Source organism: Zootoca vivipara, chromosome 11 (genome assembly GCF_965207765.1).
Source record: "Zootoca vivipara chromosome 11, rZooViv2.hap1.1, whole genome shotgun sequence".
In the NCBI taxonomy this organism is placed as follows: Eukaryota; Metazoa; Chordata; class Lepidosauria; order Squamata; family Lacertidae; genus Zootoca; species Zootoca vivipara.
In genome coordinates this window covers 21,330,006-21,347,439 of record NC_142594.1, presented here as the reverse complement: position 1 = coordinate 21,347,439, position 17,434 = coordinate 21,330,006, and the positions used below count along the sequence as shown (strand labels likewise).

The window sequence follows — 17,434 nt, the reverse complement described above, 5'->3', positions numbered from 1 at the left end:
TCCAAGTCGTTATACGTTTGTTCTTTGCTTTTATGTTTGTAAATTAAAACAAGGGTTTCTCTCAAAGGGTTTTGAGGATTAGGGATAAGCAGTAGAGTGTCTGTGAAATGGCTCTAAGGCCCCAATATTATACAGTGTCAGCAGGTTTAACAGTAATAAATAAATAAATAACCACAATGGACATTAAAAAAATTAACAGTTATTGCGACCTCCATTCCTAAATGTCTGGTGGACAGCACAGACAGCTCTTTAAGAACCTGGGAAGAAATCATATGGGAGAAGGTGCTCCTTGAGATATTTGGGGCCTACCAAGGTCACCAAATTTCAGGTGGTTGGGAGGAGCCCATGAAGAAAAGCCAAAATGGACAAAACAACAGGAGCTGGGAAGCCCTCTGCAGTAGGTGAGACCCCTGGAAAGAGTGGTCTGCCCCTCCCCCAGCATCCATCTGGGCAAGGAGGAAGGGGCCAGGGCTGCAGAAATCCCTGCCAAAAGTGGGGCTTGCTGTAGGCACTGAATTTAAATTTGGTGCCAATTGAAAGCCCCACTTTTGGCAGGGAGAAATTCCACCTGGGGGCTCCTGAATGAAGCTGATCCCAGTAGGCCTGGCATTGGATGCCAATTTTTAAAGGCAACAGATGCAAAAAAAACCCGCTTGCAGATGAACAATTTGAAACCATGGAGAAAACGGAAATCTTGATTCAGATTAGTTAACATGGAACAGCTTGAGGCCCCCAAAAGATAATCCCAACTGAAATGTGGCCCTCATCAGGAAAGAAAAAAGCTATATTAACTGACAGTGACCTCATTTTTCATGTGCCGATCATTTTGTAGCCAAAATGGTATCATGAGAGGGAAGAATCAGCAGGTTTGGGAGCACAAAGGTTTGCAGTACAGTCGTACCTTGGATCCTGAACACCTTGGTACTCAGACATGTTTCCTCCCAAACACCGCAAACTCGGAAGTGTGTGTTCCGGTTTGCTAATGTTCTTTGGAACTTGAACGTCCCAACGGGGCTTCCACAGCTTCCTGCAGCCAATCAGAAGCCATTCTTTGGTTTCTGAACGTTTTGGAAGTCAAACAGACTTCCGGAACGGATTCTGTTCGACTTCCAAGGTATGACTAGTACAATTTTTTTTAAGGAAGAACGCCAAAAGTAGCCCTGTGAGGGCTAAGCATGCCCAATGGCCAACCTCTTTTGGGGTGGGGGTGGGCAGAATGGAATGGAATGAATCCTCCTGGGAAACAGGAGCACGCCACACATTTTGTTGCATATGGGTCCCCATTGCATATAGCATGACTGCTGTAACAACCATACGAAGGAGAAAAACAGGGAAATTGCTGTCCTACTTGTATTGAACTAGTTGAGTCCTTAATGCATCAGTGAATCTGTTACTCTCGGTATTTTCTAGGTAAATCAAATTATAGACTGGATCTGTAGCTAGCCCCTTACACCAAAGTAATCCGCAGGCATACTGAAATAATTTAATTACTTCACTTATTCTAAAGCCAGTGTGCACTAAAAAAAAACCCAACACGTTATTAATTTAATGCATTGCAAAGAGCCTTCGCTAATCCTTGAAGTGCTACCAGATTTTCACTTATACAGGATATGAAAAAGAGGAGATTTTTTAGCCCTGCAAGATTAAACAATCACTAGGGTTTAAAGGCTTAATCTGCCGGTGTTTGTATTGGAATAGCGCACAAGTCCCCAGCTCTGAGTGCAATTGGATGCAGCACCCGGAGTTGTTTATGAAAGGAGGGAGGGAGATGCTCCCAAGTAGAAGCGATCTCTCCTTTGAAATGTGTTTTAGTGTGAATCTGTGAAGCTTCCCCGGCTGCCTGTACTTCTTTCTCTGGCTGCTGCCGGAGGCAAGGAGGAGGAGGAGGAGGGGAGTTGCTCCGCTGCATGAATCCAGGCTATTGTTTCAGGCACACGTCTGCTTTAAAGAGAAGTATCACAAAGCAGACCCGTTACTCATTCAGATGCAGAAGCTCCTTCCATCACACAAGACAGCCCATTCAAGTCACATGCCAGAGGTCTCGGCAGAGTGGGCTGCTGCAGCTGCTTCGAATCTGCTGTCCAACATTAGAAGCAGTTGGACGAACCTGACAGCAGTCAGCCTCCCGGCCTCTGAGAAAGGAGGAGGAAGAGAAGGCAGGGAGAATCTCTGGGATCCGAGCTGCACTATGTTTGCAGAGGAGTTGTGGCTTGAAAATGAGAAAGCCTGCGCCGCCGTGGTTCACAAATCTAAACGAGGAAGGAACCGCCAGGAGCTGCTGGCAGTGGCTTTGGGGGTTAAAATGGGAGTCAAGGGAGCGCTCTTGTGGCAACCTCTCAAACTCTTTGCCTATTCACAGATCACCTCTTTGGTCCGAAGAGCGGCATTAACACAAAACGACAACCATTTCAACTATGAAAAAGCACACAATTTTAAGGTAAGAACATCTTGTGTGGTTTTTTTTATACTCGTGTTTTTGCTTATATTGTCAGTATGTTCTGTGTGTGTCTTTTTATCTATATTTCTCTCTTAGAAAGGTAATATTGATTGGTTTTAAGCAGTACTAAAGAACCGTTAAGAGAACAAAACTTGTGATACAACCAAGGGGCTTCCTGGGAAGGAAGGAAGGAAGGAAGGAAGGAAGGAAGGAAGGAAGGAAGGAAGGAAGGAAGGAAGGAAGGAAGGAAGGAAGGAAGGAAGGGTGAATACTCAAAACGAGCCCACTGGACCTTGCTGGAATAAAAATGTGGGTTGTGTTCCTGACAAAACTAACTTAAATCTCATTGAAAGCAATGGGGATGGCAAACCAAAGTGTATGTACATGTAACTCAGGCTGCAATCCTATACACAATTTCCTGAGAACTCAGTGGGTCTTTTCTGACATGTATAGGAACCACACCGTTATGTCTTATAAGAAAGAGCTGGATCTGTTACAAGTAAACATGGGTAGAACAAGACTCAGGACAGCAGTCCTTATGCTTTTAAACCAGCTCACTGGATTCACAATTCCTCTGTGGCAGTTCTCATCAGGTTCTCTCTGAAATGGATAAAAAAAATGTGTTTGCCCAATCTTAAATTTTGCCCATGAAGCTCATTCTTAACATTAACCATCCATGTCAACCGCAAAGTCGACTACAGCAGACCCAGCACCTAACCAGAGTGGTGTGATGGCATTGTCTAATCTCTTTTGTTGGGTCAGTGTGCCAAGGAAGCATTCTTGGAGTGAAATGTTGCCCTCGCTTGTCGACAGCTGAAGCTCCAAGTACATGGAAGGTTCCATAGTATAGGTTTAGATCTAGAGAGTCTTTCCATCCCTCAGACAATGTTTGAGAGGGTATGCGTACATAGAAGAGGTGAGTCATCTTTAGGAACTTGGCTTCCCGGCATCTTGTTCAATGTCTTTTTTTTTTCTTTTGTGGGAAGAGCTGCATTTGTTCCAGGCTGAGACACACTCCCGCTATCACAGTTAAAAGTCTCCAAACTCCTGTTTGATGTTTACTGGGAATGGAGAACAATGATTTTTATTCCTACGGCCTTGGGCACATGTTCTGTTTTCCTCTGGTGGTTGCTTTGCTAGGAAGTTTAGGTTGTCTTTTATTACTATCTATAAACAAGCCCATATCTAGCAGTTGCTAGGGGTAATTCACAAAAGAGAATCAAGGCTCTATTGCCAGGTGGGGGAGGGTTAAAACTACAGTCTTCTTCTAGGGACAGATGGCAGCCCTTGCAGAGTAAACTGGAGCACAGACATATGATGAGTGCATATGTCATGCATGCTGGAAATAGTACTTTTCAAATGTATGAGCTAGTCTGTAACCTCCCAATGCAAAAAAAGGGAAAGGAAATTCTTGTATGTATGCTTTGTACACTTACACTGTTTTTGAACTCCTATAATGTAGGTTTCTCTTTTCATGCACTATATAAAAACACTTAGAAATAAGATCTAGGTTATCTTAGAAATATCCCCCAAATATATTTTTGGACGATTCCAACGGGGGAAAGGGGGCTCTTCTTTGTTGTTTAAAGCATCTTTAATGCTTGCAGATTCCCCATAATCATCATTTTAGATGAAAAATGGTTTCACTTTAGCCAGAAAAATATTTTCTCATGACTTGGGGCATATTTTCCACGTTGACCTATACATTCTTTCTTTCCTCTTCAAAATTCCCCTTGTTTGGTCTTTGATTTAAAACTGGATGTGTGCCCAGAACCTTTTATTTGCTCACTCTAGCTGTTCTGCTTGCCCTCTTGCTTCCTGTTTGAAAAGGGCTATAATTTAACTGGTAAATCATATGATTCTCTTTTCAAAACTTTAAATGCATGACTTGAAACTGGGTTGTTGTTTTTTTAAAAAAAATCTCAGTGTGGGTTTTAAGAAGTACTTTGAAAATGTCAACTGGCCAAGAAAAAGGTATAATGCTTTAGTAAAGTGCCTTATTTGTTATTTATTTATTAGCATGATTTATAGCCAACCTTTTAAGAGGAGTGCATGCAGGGCAGTTCACAGTTAATAAAACAACATAATCACAAGTATAACTAAACAGCAATTTAAAAACAAATCAGTAGCAGCTTTAATCAAAATGAGAGTGAATGTTTAATTAACTCTCATTACGTTTCCGAGCACAGTTCAAAGTGTTGGTGCTGACCTTTAAAGCCCTAAATGGTCTTGGTCCAGTATACCTGAAGGAGCGTCTCCACCCCCATCGTTCTACCCGGACACTGAGGTCCAGTACCGAGGGCCTTCTGGTGGTTCCCTCGTTGCGAGAAGCCAAGTTGCAGGGAACTAGGCAGAGGGCCTTCTCGGTGGTGGCGCCCACCCTGTGGAACGCCCTCCCATCAGATGTCAAAGAAAAAAATAGCTACCAGCTTTTTAGAAGACATCTGAAGGCAGCCCTGTTTAGGGAGGCTTTTAATGTTTAATAGATTATTTTATTTCATTTTTCTGTTGTAAGTCGCCCAGAGTGGCTGGGGAAACCCAGCCAGATGGGCGGGGTATAAATAATAAATTATTATTACTATTACTATTATTATTATTATTAATTATTATTATTATTATTATTATTATTATTATAGTATGCCGAAATAAAAGTGTCAGGGGACAGTGATGGGTTGTCGCTTCCCAGGAAAATTATTCCACAGTCTGGGCGCTCCAAGAGAGAAGGCCCTCTGTCCCCTGCCCTCCCATTGCACCATGGATAACAAAGACGACACAGGCAAGAACCTCTGTAGTGGAATAAGAGTTCTTGAGCATATTCATATGGAAGGAGACAATTCTGTAGGTGCCCAGGTGCCCAGGACATTGAGGGCTTTAAAGCTCAATGCCAACACTTCCAAGTTGAGCCTCGAAACAAATGAGTAATGTGCTCACTTGGTAAAGGATTGGAGTAAGATGCCCTTGTCTTCTGGCTCCAGCCAAACCCCTGGTGGCTGCATTTTGGGCCATTTAGAGATTCCAACCTGTCTTCATGGACAGCCCTACCTAGAATACATTGCACAGAAGCTTATCTAGGATCCCTTGCGCCCTTGGCAAGGAACTATATCGGTTCCCCCTCCACCCACACAAAAATCGACTTTATGCCACAGTGCAAGAAGGAAAAGAAGCTTCTCTTGTGTTTGATCTTGCTGTGACAGTGGCATTTCATTGCCCCATATGTATACATCATACACTCCATAATCTAATACGGTGATTTTTACACACACACACACACACACACACACACACACACACTGAGCCTGTGTCCCCGGTAGGGACCAGTTTTGTCACCTCTGGCATTGCAGTAGTTTAAGGTGCTAATGACTGACACCACGCCTGACCTCTAGATAAGGACAAAGCTGCCATTTTAACACCATGAATACCCAATCTCTGGCCATTCCCTTTGGTCAAAAGCTGTGGTAACAGCCATATAAAAAGGTTCATTTGAAAACTATACCGATCACCAGCCCCTATTATATCAAGCCTATTTACCCTGATCTAGCCAGGGTCACACTACACACATGGAAGAAGCCTTCTGCCTGTCGCTTCCCAGGTGAATGAATTAATATTCTTCCTATCCATGGGAACGTGGCTGTATTAAGCCTCCATGGAAGATGCATTAGTGGGCGGTAGATAGAAAAAGGTTGACTACCCCTGCTCTAAGCATAGGCAAACTCCAGCCCTCCAGATGTTTTGGAACAATAATAATTATAATTATAATAAATTTATTATTTATACCCCACCCATCTGGCTGGGCTTCCCCTGCCACTCTGGGTGGCTTCCAACAAACATTAAAATACATCAAATATCACAGATCAAAAACTTCCCTAAACAGGGCTGCCTTTAGGTATTTTCTAAATGTCAGGTAGTTGTTTATCTCTCTAACCTCTGATGGGAGGGTGTTCCACAGGGCGGGTGCCACTACCGAGAAGGCCCTCTGCCTGGTTCCCTGTAGCTTTGCTTCTCGCAGTGAGGGAACTGCCAGAAGGCCCTCAGCGCTGGACCTCAGTGTCCGGGCAGAACGATGGGGATGGAGATACTCCTTCAGGTATACTGGACTGAGGCCGTTTAGGGCTTTAAAGGTCAGCACCAACACTTTGAATTGTGTTCGGAAACGTACAATTCTACAATTTCCACCATCCCTAGCTAACAGGACCAGTGGTCAGGGATGATGGGAATTGTAGTCTCAAAACATCTGGAGGGCTGGAATTTGCCTATGCCTGCTCTAAGCCATGCAGTCATGTATCTCCTGCTAGTTCTATTCAAATGCACAAGGGTAGTTAGGATTTCTGCCTGGAAAATGTGGCATACCCAAATGTGGGTTTCATTGGTCAGAAAGAACCAGGGGCCATGAAAGGGTATTTAAAAGCTGGGCTGCCCTTGCAGCTTTGTCCCCACGCACCATCTCCAGGCTAGATCTTCCCAGATCTAATAGTTAATTGGGCATCCACAGTTTGCCCCTTTTCTGGGGCTGAAAGCGACCTTAGAAAAAAGGGGTGGTGGCAGAAACTATTAGACAGGGAAGCACCACAGGGCTTGTGTGCAGCAATAGCACCAAGAAGGGAGGGGGAGACTCTCATGAGCACCCCCGCTTTTCTAAAATAATCAGCTGCGGTTAGCTAAATGATCTCCAGCAAAATTACTGTCCTGTGTGATGTCACAAGCAGACCTAAAATATCCCTGTCACCAGTGTAGAGCAGCTTAAGGAGATTAGGAAACTACTGTTTTAATAATGAACTCAAATGCATTTAACTTCCATAAACATTTTGGTTAGTACTTTCACTGACCTCATCTGCACATAACCCTAAACTAATTCCCGGCTTAGCATGAACGTGCAAATGTGAAGGCTCCTAATGAAAAGACTGAAACTGCTTTGCTCCTGGCTCCAGTTGTTCTGCTGCTGAGCCATGGTTTGCTGAGCCATGGTTTGACTTTGTGTGCCTTCCAAACCCAAGGCCTTGGGTTTAGCTCTCCAAGACAAACCATGCAACCAAGATTCGCCTCATCGTTTTTCCAGCTTGTGGTTTGCCTGGTAGGTCTAAACCACTAGCCTGGGTTTGGAAGACACACTAAGCCAAACCACTGCTTAGCTCAACACAGCAGAGCAGCAGAATGACGGAAAGGGGAGCGAAGCACATGTGATCTCTCTGGGAGCCCATAAGTTTGCTTATTCATGGTTTGACTTAGCATTACACATGTAATGGGTCGTTGTGGTGCTGAACAAAAAAAAATTCCCACTCTTCCCATATCCTCCTCTCATCTTGGACCCATATCTGTAGATTGAATGGGTCAATCGAACAGCATATTTAACTCCACTAAATTTGGATAACAACCCCGATGTCTTTTTAGCGGACAGTGCAAAAATTGAACAAACATAGCTTTCACCTTTGCAAAAAATGAGTAGCATTTCGCTCTGTTTTCCCTAACTATCCAAGTATATTTTCATCAGCTACACACATGATTGGAAGGGCTTGGAAGGAACTTCTTAGTAGCACATCATTACAGATTTAAACTTTATTGAACATTTATGGCATGTGAGCAATCCTGAAATAAATATTGGATGGGAATTTCATTATAGGACTGGGGCGCAGATGGCATCTCTTTTATTCACTAGATTTTCTCTCTCTCTCCAAAAGAGATACATTTCTAACACTTGCCGAACTTCAAACTAATTATACATTACATTTCTCTGAAAAGTGTCAAAATAGGCAACTACAATACTGGTATCATCTTTGATCCCTACCTCTGATACGCCTACATTACTCGAGCTGCTTCAGACTTCCAGATCATGATAAGACTCATGTGTAAAGGCCACGCTGGCTGAACCAACTCTGGATCATCTGGGAGAAACTGGTCTCAAAATTTTGTACATCATGACCATCTTTCAGATTTCAAAAGATTTCTGTGTTCATTTGCTTCATTAATGCAGGATTTGAGACTAGTATTTTTTTTGTAAAATAGTCTTTTCATCTATCTTACGCTGTTCATTGTCATGGCTTGTATGGAGATTGGTAGCAAAATGGCACATACTGTCTTTTTCTTTCAATAGGGATCTGTTTAGATTTTTGTGGTCTCCACAAAACAAGTTTACTTATTTAACTTGGAGCGGAGAAGGAGACAAAAATAGTTTGCCTGTGCCTGTAGTTAACTCAAACATGCAAAAGTCTGTAATTGCCTACAGCGTCTACACAAACCTCTCGTTATTCCTTTTGAGTCAATGATCCCTTTTGCTTGGTGATTGGGATGTGTGTTAGTTATACAAAGGTTCATGCAGCAGTTACATTCTAATTATGTTCCATTATAACTAATTAAATATTGAAAATTAGATGAAACTTACATAAATTATCAATGATATCCTGAAACAACAGAGAAGGGTGGCACCAATAGAGCAGAACCATGAGAAAAATCAAAATGGTCCAAACCAATATTTATGGAGGAATCTCAGTGCATTTTTGTTCTATAGCTATTCCCCAAAGGGAATGTTTTTTTTTCTACAAAGATGACCCTATTGTCTGGTCACGGAGACTCTTAAGAAAAGAGTTTCTTGTTTAGTGTTCACATGCCAAGGAAGCAAATCTGTCTCTGCACAAATATTACTTTCCTGAGATGGAACTTAAGGTTTGAAATGTGTCAGGATCCTTTCATACATTGGTTACACCCTTTTTAGATTTGGTCCAAACATTGTCCTCAGTTGGATGCCAGAAAGCCCTCCTGGAAGTCAAGCAGGAAGAATGTACGCTGCTAGGAAGCAGGAAGAAATTACCAGATTCTTGTTCTAATGCGTGATGAACGGATGCAGGGTTTTGAGAACCTTGCCCTTTTGTTTTGTCTTTAATGGGCTGCTTCAAAAGGTCCTCTACAATTCAGCGAATTGTTTCTTTTACTAAAAGAGTTTTCAGTCCAATCCGCAGCCTGGTACCACAATCTGAAACACACAGTGCTGCCACCCAGAGAGCCTGGGCTCAGAGGCATCCCTTATTTTTTCCCTGAGAAATAAGTCTTTGGTACGCATGGAAGAGAATGCCAGTAAATGGGCTTCATAGAAAGGTGGAAAACCTCTGCCCATATGGTCCAGATCACAACCATTTTAAGCAAGTAAAAGATAGATTTCTACATGTTGCAGCCACCACATGAAATACACAGTTTTCCATTCTACCATTTTTGAATTCTACAACAGTACATTTCATACCGTTCATGGGGAAAACTATACCAAATGCTACAATACATTAAGAGAGAGAGAGAGCGCAACAAGAGAGCAAACTGCACCAGAACCTTTCTACCTAATGGCCTAGTTTAGGTGTCATTTATTTTCAACTAGTTTTTCTTTTCTTTTTGAAAGCTTTGATAGTTTTTTAAATGCTTCTTCTTCTTCTTTGGCGACCACTCATAGCCAAGTAAGATTGTCTTCCATAAACACGGTTTTAACAATGGGTCCATAAGTGACTGTGGAGGCCAATTCTGGATCCACGCGTCCTTCCACAGTGGGGACATTGGTCTTTTATGACTGCTAGGTGGTGGCCCCACTGGGTGCGGTAATCCAGTCAGGGGAAAAGGGAGGCAGACTATGTTTAGGGCACCTTTTCTAGCCCCTCCCCCTTCTCAGGGTGAGCAGAGTGGACCCTAAAAAGGGCTGCTCAGTCATGGATACAGCTGCCGAGCTGCTCAACTGCCTCGTTTCTTGAATCAGAACGACTGAATCTGCTCCACCACCCATGTGCCGGTTCATGACTAGGGGCTTCCAGATTTCACAATCCTGCATCCGGATCACAGTCTGAACAAGTGCAGTCATCCTCACCACCTCATTCTGCTGACCCCCCACTGCTCCATGCTGTTACTAACAGCAAACCCCACAGAGCAGGCGATTTTTCACAAAACCACCATGAACACCTTGTAAAATAGGTTTGAAGTAGATCTGATGCATGCGAGCATAATGGCTCTTTGGCTATTTATTTATTTTATACCTCTTAATGTATTAAGAGATATCTATCTCTAAGCTGTGCACAGGAAATGAAAGCAACAACAGACAACTTAAAAATACAGTGGTACCTCAGTTTTCGAATGTCTCAGAAGTCGAACCTTTCAGTTTTCGATTGCCGAAAACCCGGAAGTAGATGCTTCCATTTTCGAAAGCGCCTCGGAAGTAGAACAGCTTCTGCTGAGTTTTTCTTTCTTTTTTCTTTTTTCAACTTTCTCTTAAATTGGCAGGCCGCCATTTGCTCCTCTGTTTTCGAACGTTTTGGAACTTGAACAGTCTCCCGGGATGGATTACGTTCGAAAACCGAGGTACCACTGTATTGCAAAACACAAGTTACATATAGGTACGCAGTTATATATACATACAGACACAGTTACATTAATACAAAGTTACTAATATATAAACATCAATATCAATTCACCCAGGGTCCAAACAAACTCAGCTTACCCACAAAAGTCTCACAATAAGAAGAGCACCTGGAAAGAGGGGACATCACCCTAGTCTCTTACTTTCGACTTGCTTTTTATGGGCAGGCCCAAGTGGCTGCCTTCATGTGTCCTGTCCTGTTCAGCTACACCCAGTTCTAGAAGCAGCGGATTTGTTGAGTTTCCCAGGTGGTTCAAAGAACGCAAAAAGGGGCCCCCTCCACTCGCAGCTCTTCCTTCACCCTCTGTCCTCTCCTTCTCCTCCTCCTCCATCTTCTTCCACACACCATGTAGTAACAGCAACCATACACAGGCATTTTAAATGTCATCTACAAAGTGGCTGTAACATGCCAGCCAGTCGCATTGGAATTACTTTCACATTATGTTTTTAGTATGAGGCTGCAAACAGGTGGCCATATGAAACTGCCTTGTTCTGAGTTCAGCGTATTGTCTGCTGCATTGGCCGTGCCTCTCCAGGGTCTCAGACGAAGGATGCTCTCCTCCCTGTCCTGCCAATGCCAGCGATGAAACCTGGGACCTTTCGCATGCGAAGCACATGCTTTAGTACGGACACTTTCACTTTGCACTTCACTAGCATATGAGAAACAATGAACCCATTAAAAGAGTTACATAGATTGATTTCAACGCCCTACAGTGTGATTAGCTTTTGTTTGTTTTGCCTTGCAAAATGAAGAGGACCCCGAGACCAAAGGCAGCTTTATTTTCCCCGGGCTTCTTATTACCCTCAGTATTTGGGATGCAGCTGTCTGTGAGGAAGACTTGTTTGTTTGTTGCTTATCTCTTTCTTCTGCTTGTTCCATCTGTCAGGCCATCTGCCTCCCAGTGACCCTGGACTGCTTTCTATTCTGTATTACAGGTCCACACGTTCCGAGGTCCACATTGGTGTGAATACTGTGCCAACTTCATGTGGGGACTCATTGCTCAGGGAGTCAGATGCTCAGGTAATCTTAAACATCTTATTGGTCAGGCCCTTTACCCCTGAAAAACAAAACTGTTTAAAAAAAAAAGTTTAGGGGTACTCTCATTTTCCTACTTATATTGAAATACTGCCTCTCAATGAGGTCAAACTTAGATTCACAAAATGTTTAGAGGTATGCATACCCTTGCGTCCCCCCAGAAAAAAAGCACTCTGTGTGTGTGTGTGTGTGTGTGTGTACACACACACACACACGCAATGATGTTGATGATGATTGATGATAGTAGTTGTAGTAAAGGTAAAGGGACCCCTGACCATTAGGTCTAGTCGTGACCGACTCTAGGGTTGCAGCACTCATCTTGCTTTATTAGCCGAGGGAGCCGGCGTACAGCTTCCAGGTTATGTGGCCAGCATGACAAAGCCACTTCTGGCAAACCAGAGCAGCACACGGAAATGCCGTTTACCTTCCTGCTGTAGTGGTACCTATTTATCTACTTGCACTTTGACGTGCTTTTGAACTGCTAGGTTGGCAGGAGCTAGGACCAAGCAACGGCAGCTCACCCCATCGCAGGGATTCGAACCGCCGACCTTCTGATCGGCAAGCCCTAGGCTCTGTGGTTTAACCCACAGCGCCACCCGCATCCCATTTTAGTAGCAGTAGTAGTAACTGGTTTAAAGTGGATGTCTCCATTTCACTCAATGAAGTCAACAACTGGTGTTTCTATTTTTTCCTTTTCTTTTATGAACTTCAAAACTGGGGGAAAAGTAAAACTTTTGCTATGGGAAATCTTGGCTAAAATTTGAATTCCTAGCTTAAAATATATGAGTAACTATTGAGCCTTTTGGGGGATTATAATGGAGCTGATAGTCCGGCAACTAAACTGCTCGCCTGGACTGGACTCCATTTCTAACCTCACTGACCTATGGTTAATGGGTACTAGTCATATTGCTGTTATAGGTTGTTGGCATTTAATATATGTTAGCTACCAAGTGCCAACAGGGTTGTTGACTGTCCAGAAGAATCTAATGGCGTATGTTCTGAGCCTTTAACAGAGATTCAATATAAAGAAATAGGTCATCGTAGTCAAAAAATATTACCTGCTGATTCATGGGTTAGGCACCTGTGCGCCCTCCAGATGTTGTGGGGGCTGCAAACTCCTGTCCCTCTTGACTAATGGACATATTGTCAGGGGTTGATGAAGCTTGATAGACAGCCACGGCTGAATTAGCTGGTCTAGTTCCATGAATGTGCGACCCAGAAAATAGGTGCAGCTGCAATTTAACATGCCATAGGGTAAGGTGAGTTAGGTGGGAAAGTTTTCTTATGCCCCCGAGCTCTTGGATTTGTGGTGGGGACATCATACTGCTATTTTATATTACAGTGCCTAAAGCTGGGGGTTTTTTTCGGTCAACCATACACAATATCCTTATTATATGACTTTAATGACTGTTCCTTGGTAATTTCTTGTCAGTTGTCATACTTAAGCAGGTATGGGTTCTAGCCAACAACACTGTAACTTGACTCCCAATTCCCATCTGCCCCAGCCAGCATGTCCAATCGTTTAAGCCCCTATAAAGAGCTATACACAGGTCTTTGTGGCTGAGATGTCCATGTTAAACTCAGGAGCCACGTGTGACTTCAGGGCCACTGCCAGCCCCTTTAAGCTCGCAGACTCCCTTCGCACAATTAACACAAGAGGTCGAGTAGATATAGAATGAATTATTCTTATAAGAACTGTACATTTAAACATAATATATCTGGCTGGATTTGTTTTCATTCTTTTAAGTATTTAACCTGTGAAAAAAGTATGTTTATTTAGTTCGAAGCTTAACGTTCTGCTTCATTAGGTTACCAATATTTAACTCTAAGCAGACAAACAAGTTTTTAACTACATAGGAAATGTTTAGCAAGAACTAAAAAAAAAACACTAAAGGGAGTATCTTAAGTCCAGCTGGCTGGGTTTGTTTAGATTTCACTGAACAATACTGTATTATGCAGTTAGTTTCTGCCTGAACGAGCCCAATAAACCAAACAGATTTATTTAAAGGCACAGAGGTCCTTTACCTGTGGATATCGAAGAGCTATTTTTAAGCTAGTAGGGGTTGTGTCTCCCACCCAACCTGATAAATAGTGTGAATAATGGTACTTTCGATGCTTGTATTAACCTGTGATTTTTTCCAAATTGGGTTATGTTGCTACTACATAAAAAAAAGAATATTGCAAGGAAATAAACTGTTCATGTTTAGCAGTGGAGTCAAGAATACTTTATGTTGATGGCTGAAAGGGACAGTGATGATTCTGAATCAGACTGTGTACTTATGAGAGTTAATTTTTATAAGAAGTGCAGAAGTCTAAGCCTGCCCAGAATCCCTAATCTCGGAGTTTGAAGCCCTGCTTAATGAATGAGGCAAGCTCTGGTTAGTCATTTGTACAGGTAGTTGACTCTGCACATGCATAGAGACACACTTTTATTATTACTTCACATGTTCCAATGAAAGAGCAATAAATCCATTTTTCTAGCAAATGAGTACAAAGGTTATGTAATAAACGACAAGCATATATTTTAAAGACATATTCATTTTTTTACTGTTCTCAAGCTTCCCCAAACTAGTGCTTAAGGCCAGCCAGATGTTGCGAGCTACAGCAGCTATCAGTCCAGCAATAATATTTATTTATTTATTTATTTATTTATTTATTTATTTATTTATTTATACCCCGCCCATCTGGCTGGGCTTCCCCAGCCACTCTGGGCGGCTTCCAACAAACATTAATAATCTATTAAACATTAAAAGCTTCCCTAAAGAGGGCTGCCTTCAGATGTCTCCTAAAAGTCTGGCAGTTGTTTTTCTCTTTGACATCTGGTGGGAGGGTGTTCCACAGGGCGGGTGCCACTACCAAGAAGGCCCTCTGCCTGGTTCCCTGTAATTTGGCTTCTCTCAGCGAAGGAACCGCCAGAAGGCCCTCGGCACTGGACCTCAGTGTCCGGGCAGAACGATAGGGGTGGAGACACTCCTTCAGGTATACTGGACCGAGGCCGTTTAGGGCTTTAAAGGTCAGCACCAAGTCTTTGAATTGTGCTCAGAAACGTACTGGGAGCCAATGTAGGTCTTTCAAGACCAGTGTTACGTGGTCTCGGCGGCCGCTCCCAGTCACCAGTCTAGCTGCCGCATTCTGGATTAGTTGTAGTTTCCGTGTCACCTTCAAAGGTAGCCCCACATAAAGCGCATTGCAGTAGTCCAAGCGAGAGATAACTAGAGCATGCACCACTCTGGCGAGACAGTCTGCAGGCAGGTAGGGTCTCAGCCTGCATACCAGATGGAGCTGATAAACAGCTGCCCTGGATACAAAATTGACCTGTGCCTCCATGGACAGCTGTGAGTCCAAAATGACTCCCAGGCTGCACATCTGCAATGCAGGGATGATGGTCAGATGAAAGTACATCTGGAGGGCTCTGGCATGGGGTTAACCCTTCCCTACCCAACTACAACAGAAGGCTTATTTTCTCTTGGGTAGAATAGCTGGTTTCTTTGAAGCCTAATTGCACACAGGGAGATGGAGTTGGCAGTCCCCCTCTCCTAGAATATCACTCCACCTCTGTTGCAAACTACACTTTGGCTGCAATCTAGGAGTAAGTCCCACTGGTATATGTGGGTAGCGCTGTGATCTAATCCCTGTGATGGGCTGAGCTCCCATTGCTCTGTCCCAGCTCCGGCCAACCTAGCAGTTCGAAAGCATGCCAGTGCAAGTAAATAAATAGGTACCACTGTGGCAGGAAGGTAAACGGTGTTTCTGTGCACTCTGGTTTCCGTCACAGTGTCCCGTTGCGGCAGAAGCGGTTTAGTCATGCTGGCCACATGACCCGGAAAGCTTGTCTGTGGACAAACACTGGCTCTCTCGGCCTGAAAGCGAGATGAGCGCGGCAACCCCATAGTCACTTTTGACTGGACTTAACTGTCCAGGGGTCCTTTACCTTTTTTACCCAAGTCCCACTGAACTCAGTAGAGCTTGCTTCTGAGGAGACAGATATAAAATTTTACTATAAATGTAATATTTACCATATGGATTGGCCTAGATTTCTTGAAGAGTCATTACAGTCTTGGTCCTTAAAATTTGTTTTAATCTGTTCAAAGCCGCCCAGGGTTGCTGGGACAACCCAGTCAGATGGGCAGCATACACATAATTTATTGTTGTCGTTACAGTTACCTGTCATTATTTCAGTTAGCACTGAAATGATCTGAAGAACTTGTCAACCCATTTCAAATATATTAGAACCACAGGCATTTGGAAGCATTTCCCACATTCTCCACATGGTGGCCAATTTTTTTTTGTTTCAGCCTTAACAGTTGCTCATATGTGCTTCATGTACCTGCTACATTACTAGAGAATTAGAGTAAGATTCAAATGTTATATTACATAGGGGTGCCATACATCTGGGATTAATTCATCAGAAATAGTGTCTGGGCGGAATTCTCAAAAATTTGTTAACATTTCTGGGGAAACCCAGCCATATGGCAGCCCATATCGGAAGCTCAACAACTTTTGTGTCCGGGTGCTCACTTTTTGAACTATGGCAACCCTATACTCAAAGAATTTCATTCCTTTGCATATTTTTGCCTGCCATCCTTTGTTATATTTACAAATTGAACTATTGCCCTGTAATTTACTGTGTGCAGTAACTTCCTTAAAAGTAAGAGTAATTAGGGTTGCCAGACTCAATAGAGGACAGGACTTCTGTGCCTTTAATTGCCCTGCTCTCTTTTGAGTCTGGAAACCTTAAAGAGAAACCAGCAGACCCTTTGTTTAATTTCCAAGCAAAGGGTCTGCTGGTTTCTCTTTAAGGTGTCCAGGGCCGGCCCTACGTGCAGGCTGGGTGGCGCAGGGCACCACGGCGCCGGCCCGCCAGGAGGGCGCCGCGAGCTCCACCCGCCCGCTGGCCGGCCAGTCCGCTGCGCCCACCCGCCCACCGCGCTGGGAAACGGGGCGGGAGGGCGCCAGAGAGATCTGGTGCACCATGGCGCCAGGGGCGCTTAAGACGGTCCTGAAGGTGTCCAGACTCAAAAGAGAGCAGGGCAATTAAAGGCACAGAAGTCCTGTCCTCTATTCAGTCTGGCAACCCTAAGAGTAATTGAGAGTTAAGATGTGAACATGTAGAATGCTTTCATTCTTTCTGAGAGTAAATTAGAAAAAACTCAAAGTAACACTAATACTTTCTTTACAGACTGTGGATTGAACGTACACAAACAGTGTTCAAAATATGTCCCCAATGACTGCCAACCAGACCTCAAGAGGATCAAACGAGTCTACTGCTGTGACCTCACCACACTAGTGAAGGCCCACAATTCACAGAGACCCATGGTAGTGGACATATGTATTCGAGAAATCGAAGCAAGAGGTATTTACATGTCGATGAAATAGGATTTCCTTCGCTGGGTTACTAAAACGCTAATATAATATCACTGACTGACAAACGTAATCAGATATTATGTTACAGAAAAACTAAGTAATTTTAAATTAGATATTTTATATAAAGTCTGGTTTCTTTATATTCCTTTGTGGGGAAAAGCTTTATGAACAAATTGTTTAAAGCATATACTTATCCTCATTTGGATGAGGAAGTGAATTA

General features: G+C 43.3%; 1 protein-coding gene across 3 annotated transcripts in view; it reads left to right on the top strand.

The window, feature by feature from the left end:
* The window catches only part of CHN2 (chimerin 2), a 156,377-nt gene that overhangs the window by 127,670 nt on the left and 11,273 nt on the right, over positions 1-17,434 (top strand). For all 3 annotated transcript variants that reach the window (XM_035129608.3, XM_035129606.3, XM_088654062.1), the window contains 3 exons: positions 2,360-2,437; positions 11,751-11,835; positions 17,030-17,203. In XM_035129608.3, coding sequence (XP_034985499.2) covers positions 2,360-2,437; positions 11,751-11,835; positions 17,030-17,203 — 337 coding nt within the window. The remainder of the gene's footprint in view (positions 1-2,359; positions 2,438-11,750; positions 11,836-17,029; positions 17,204-17,434) is intronic.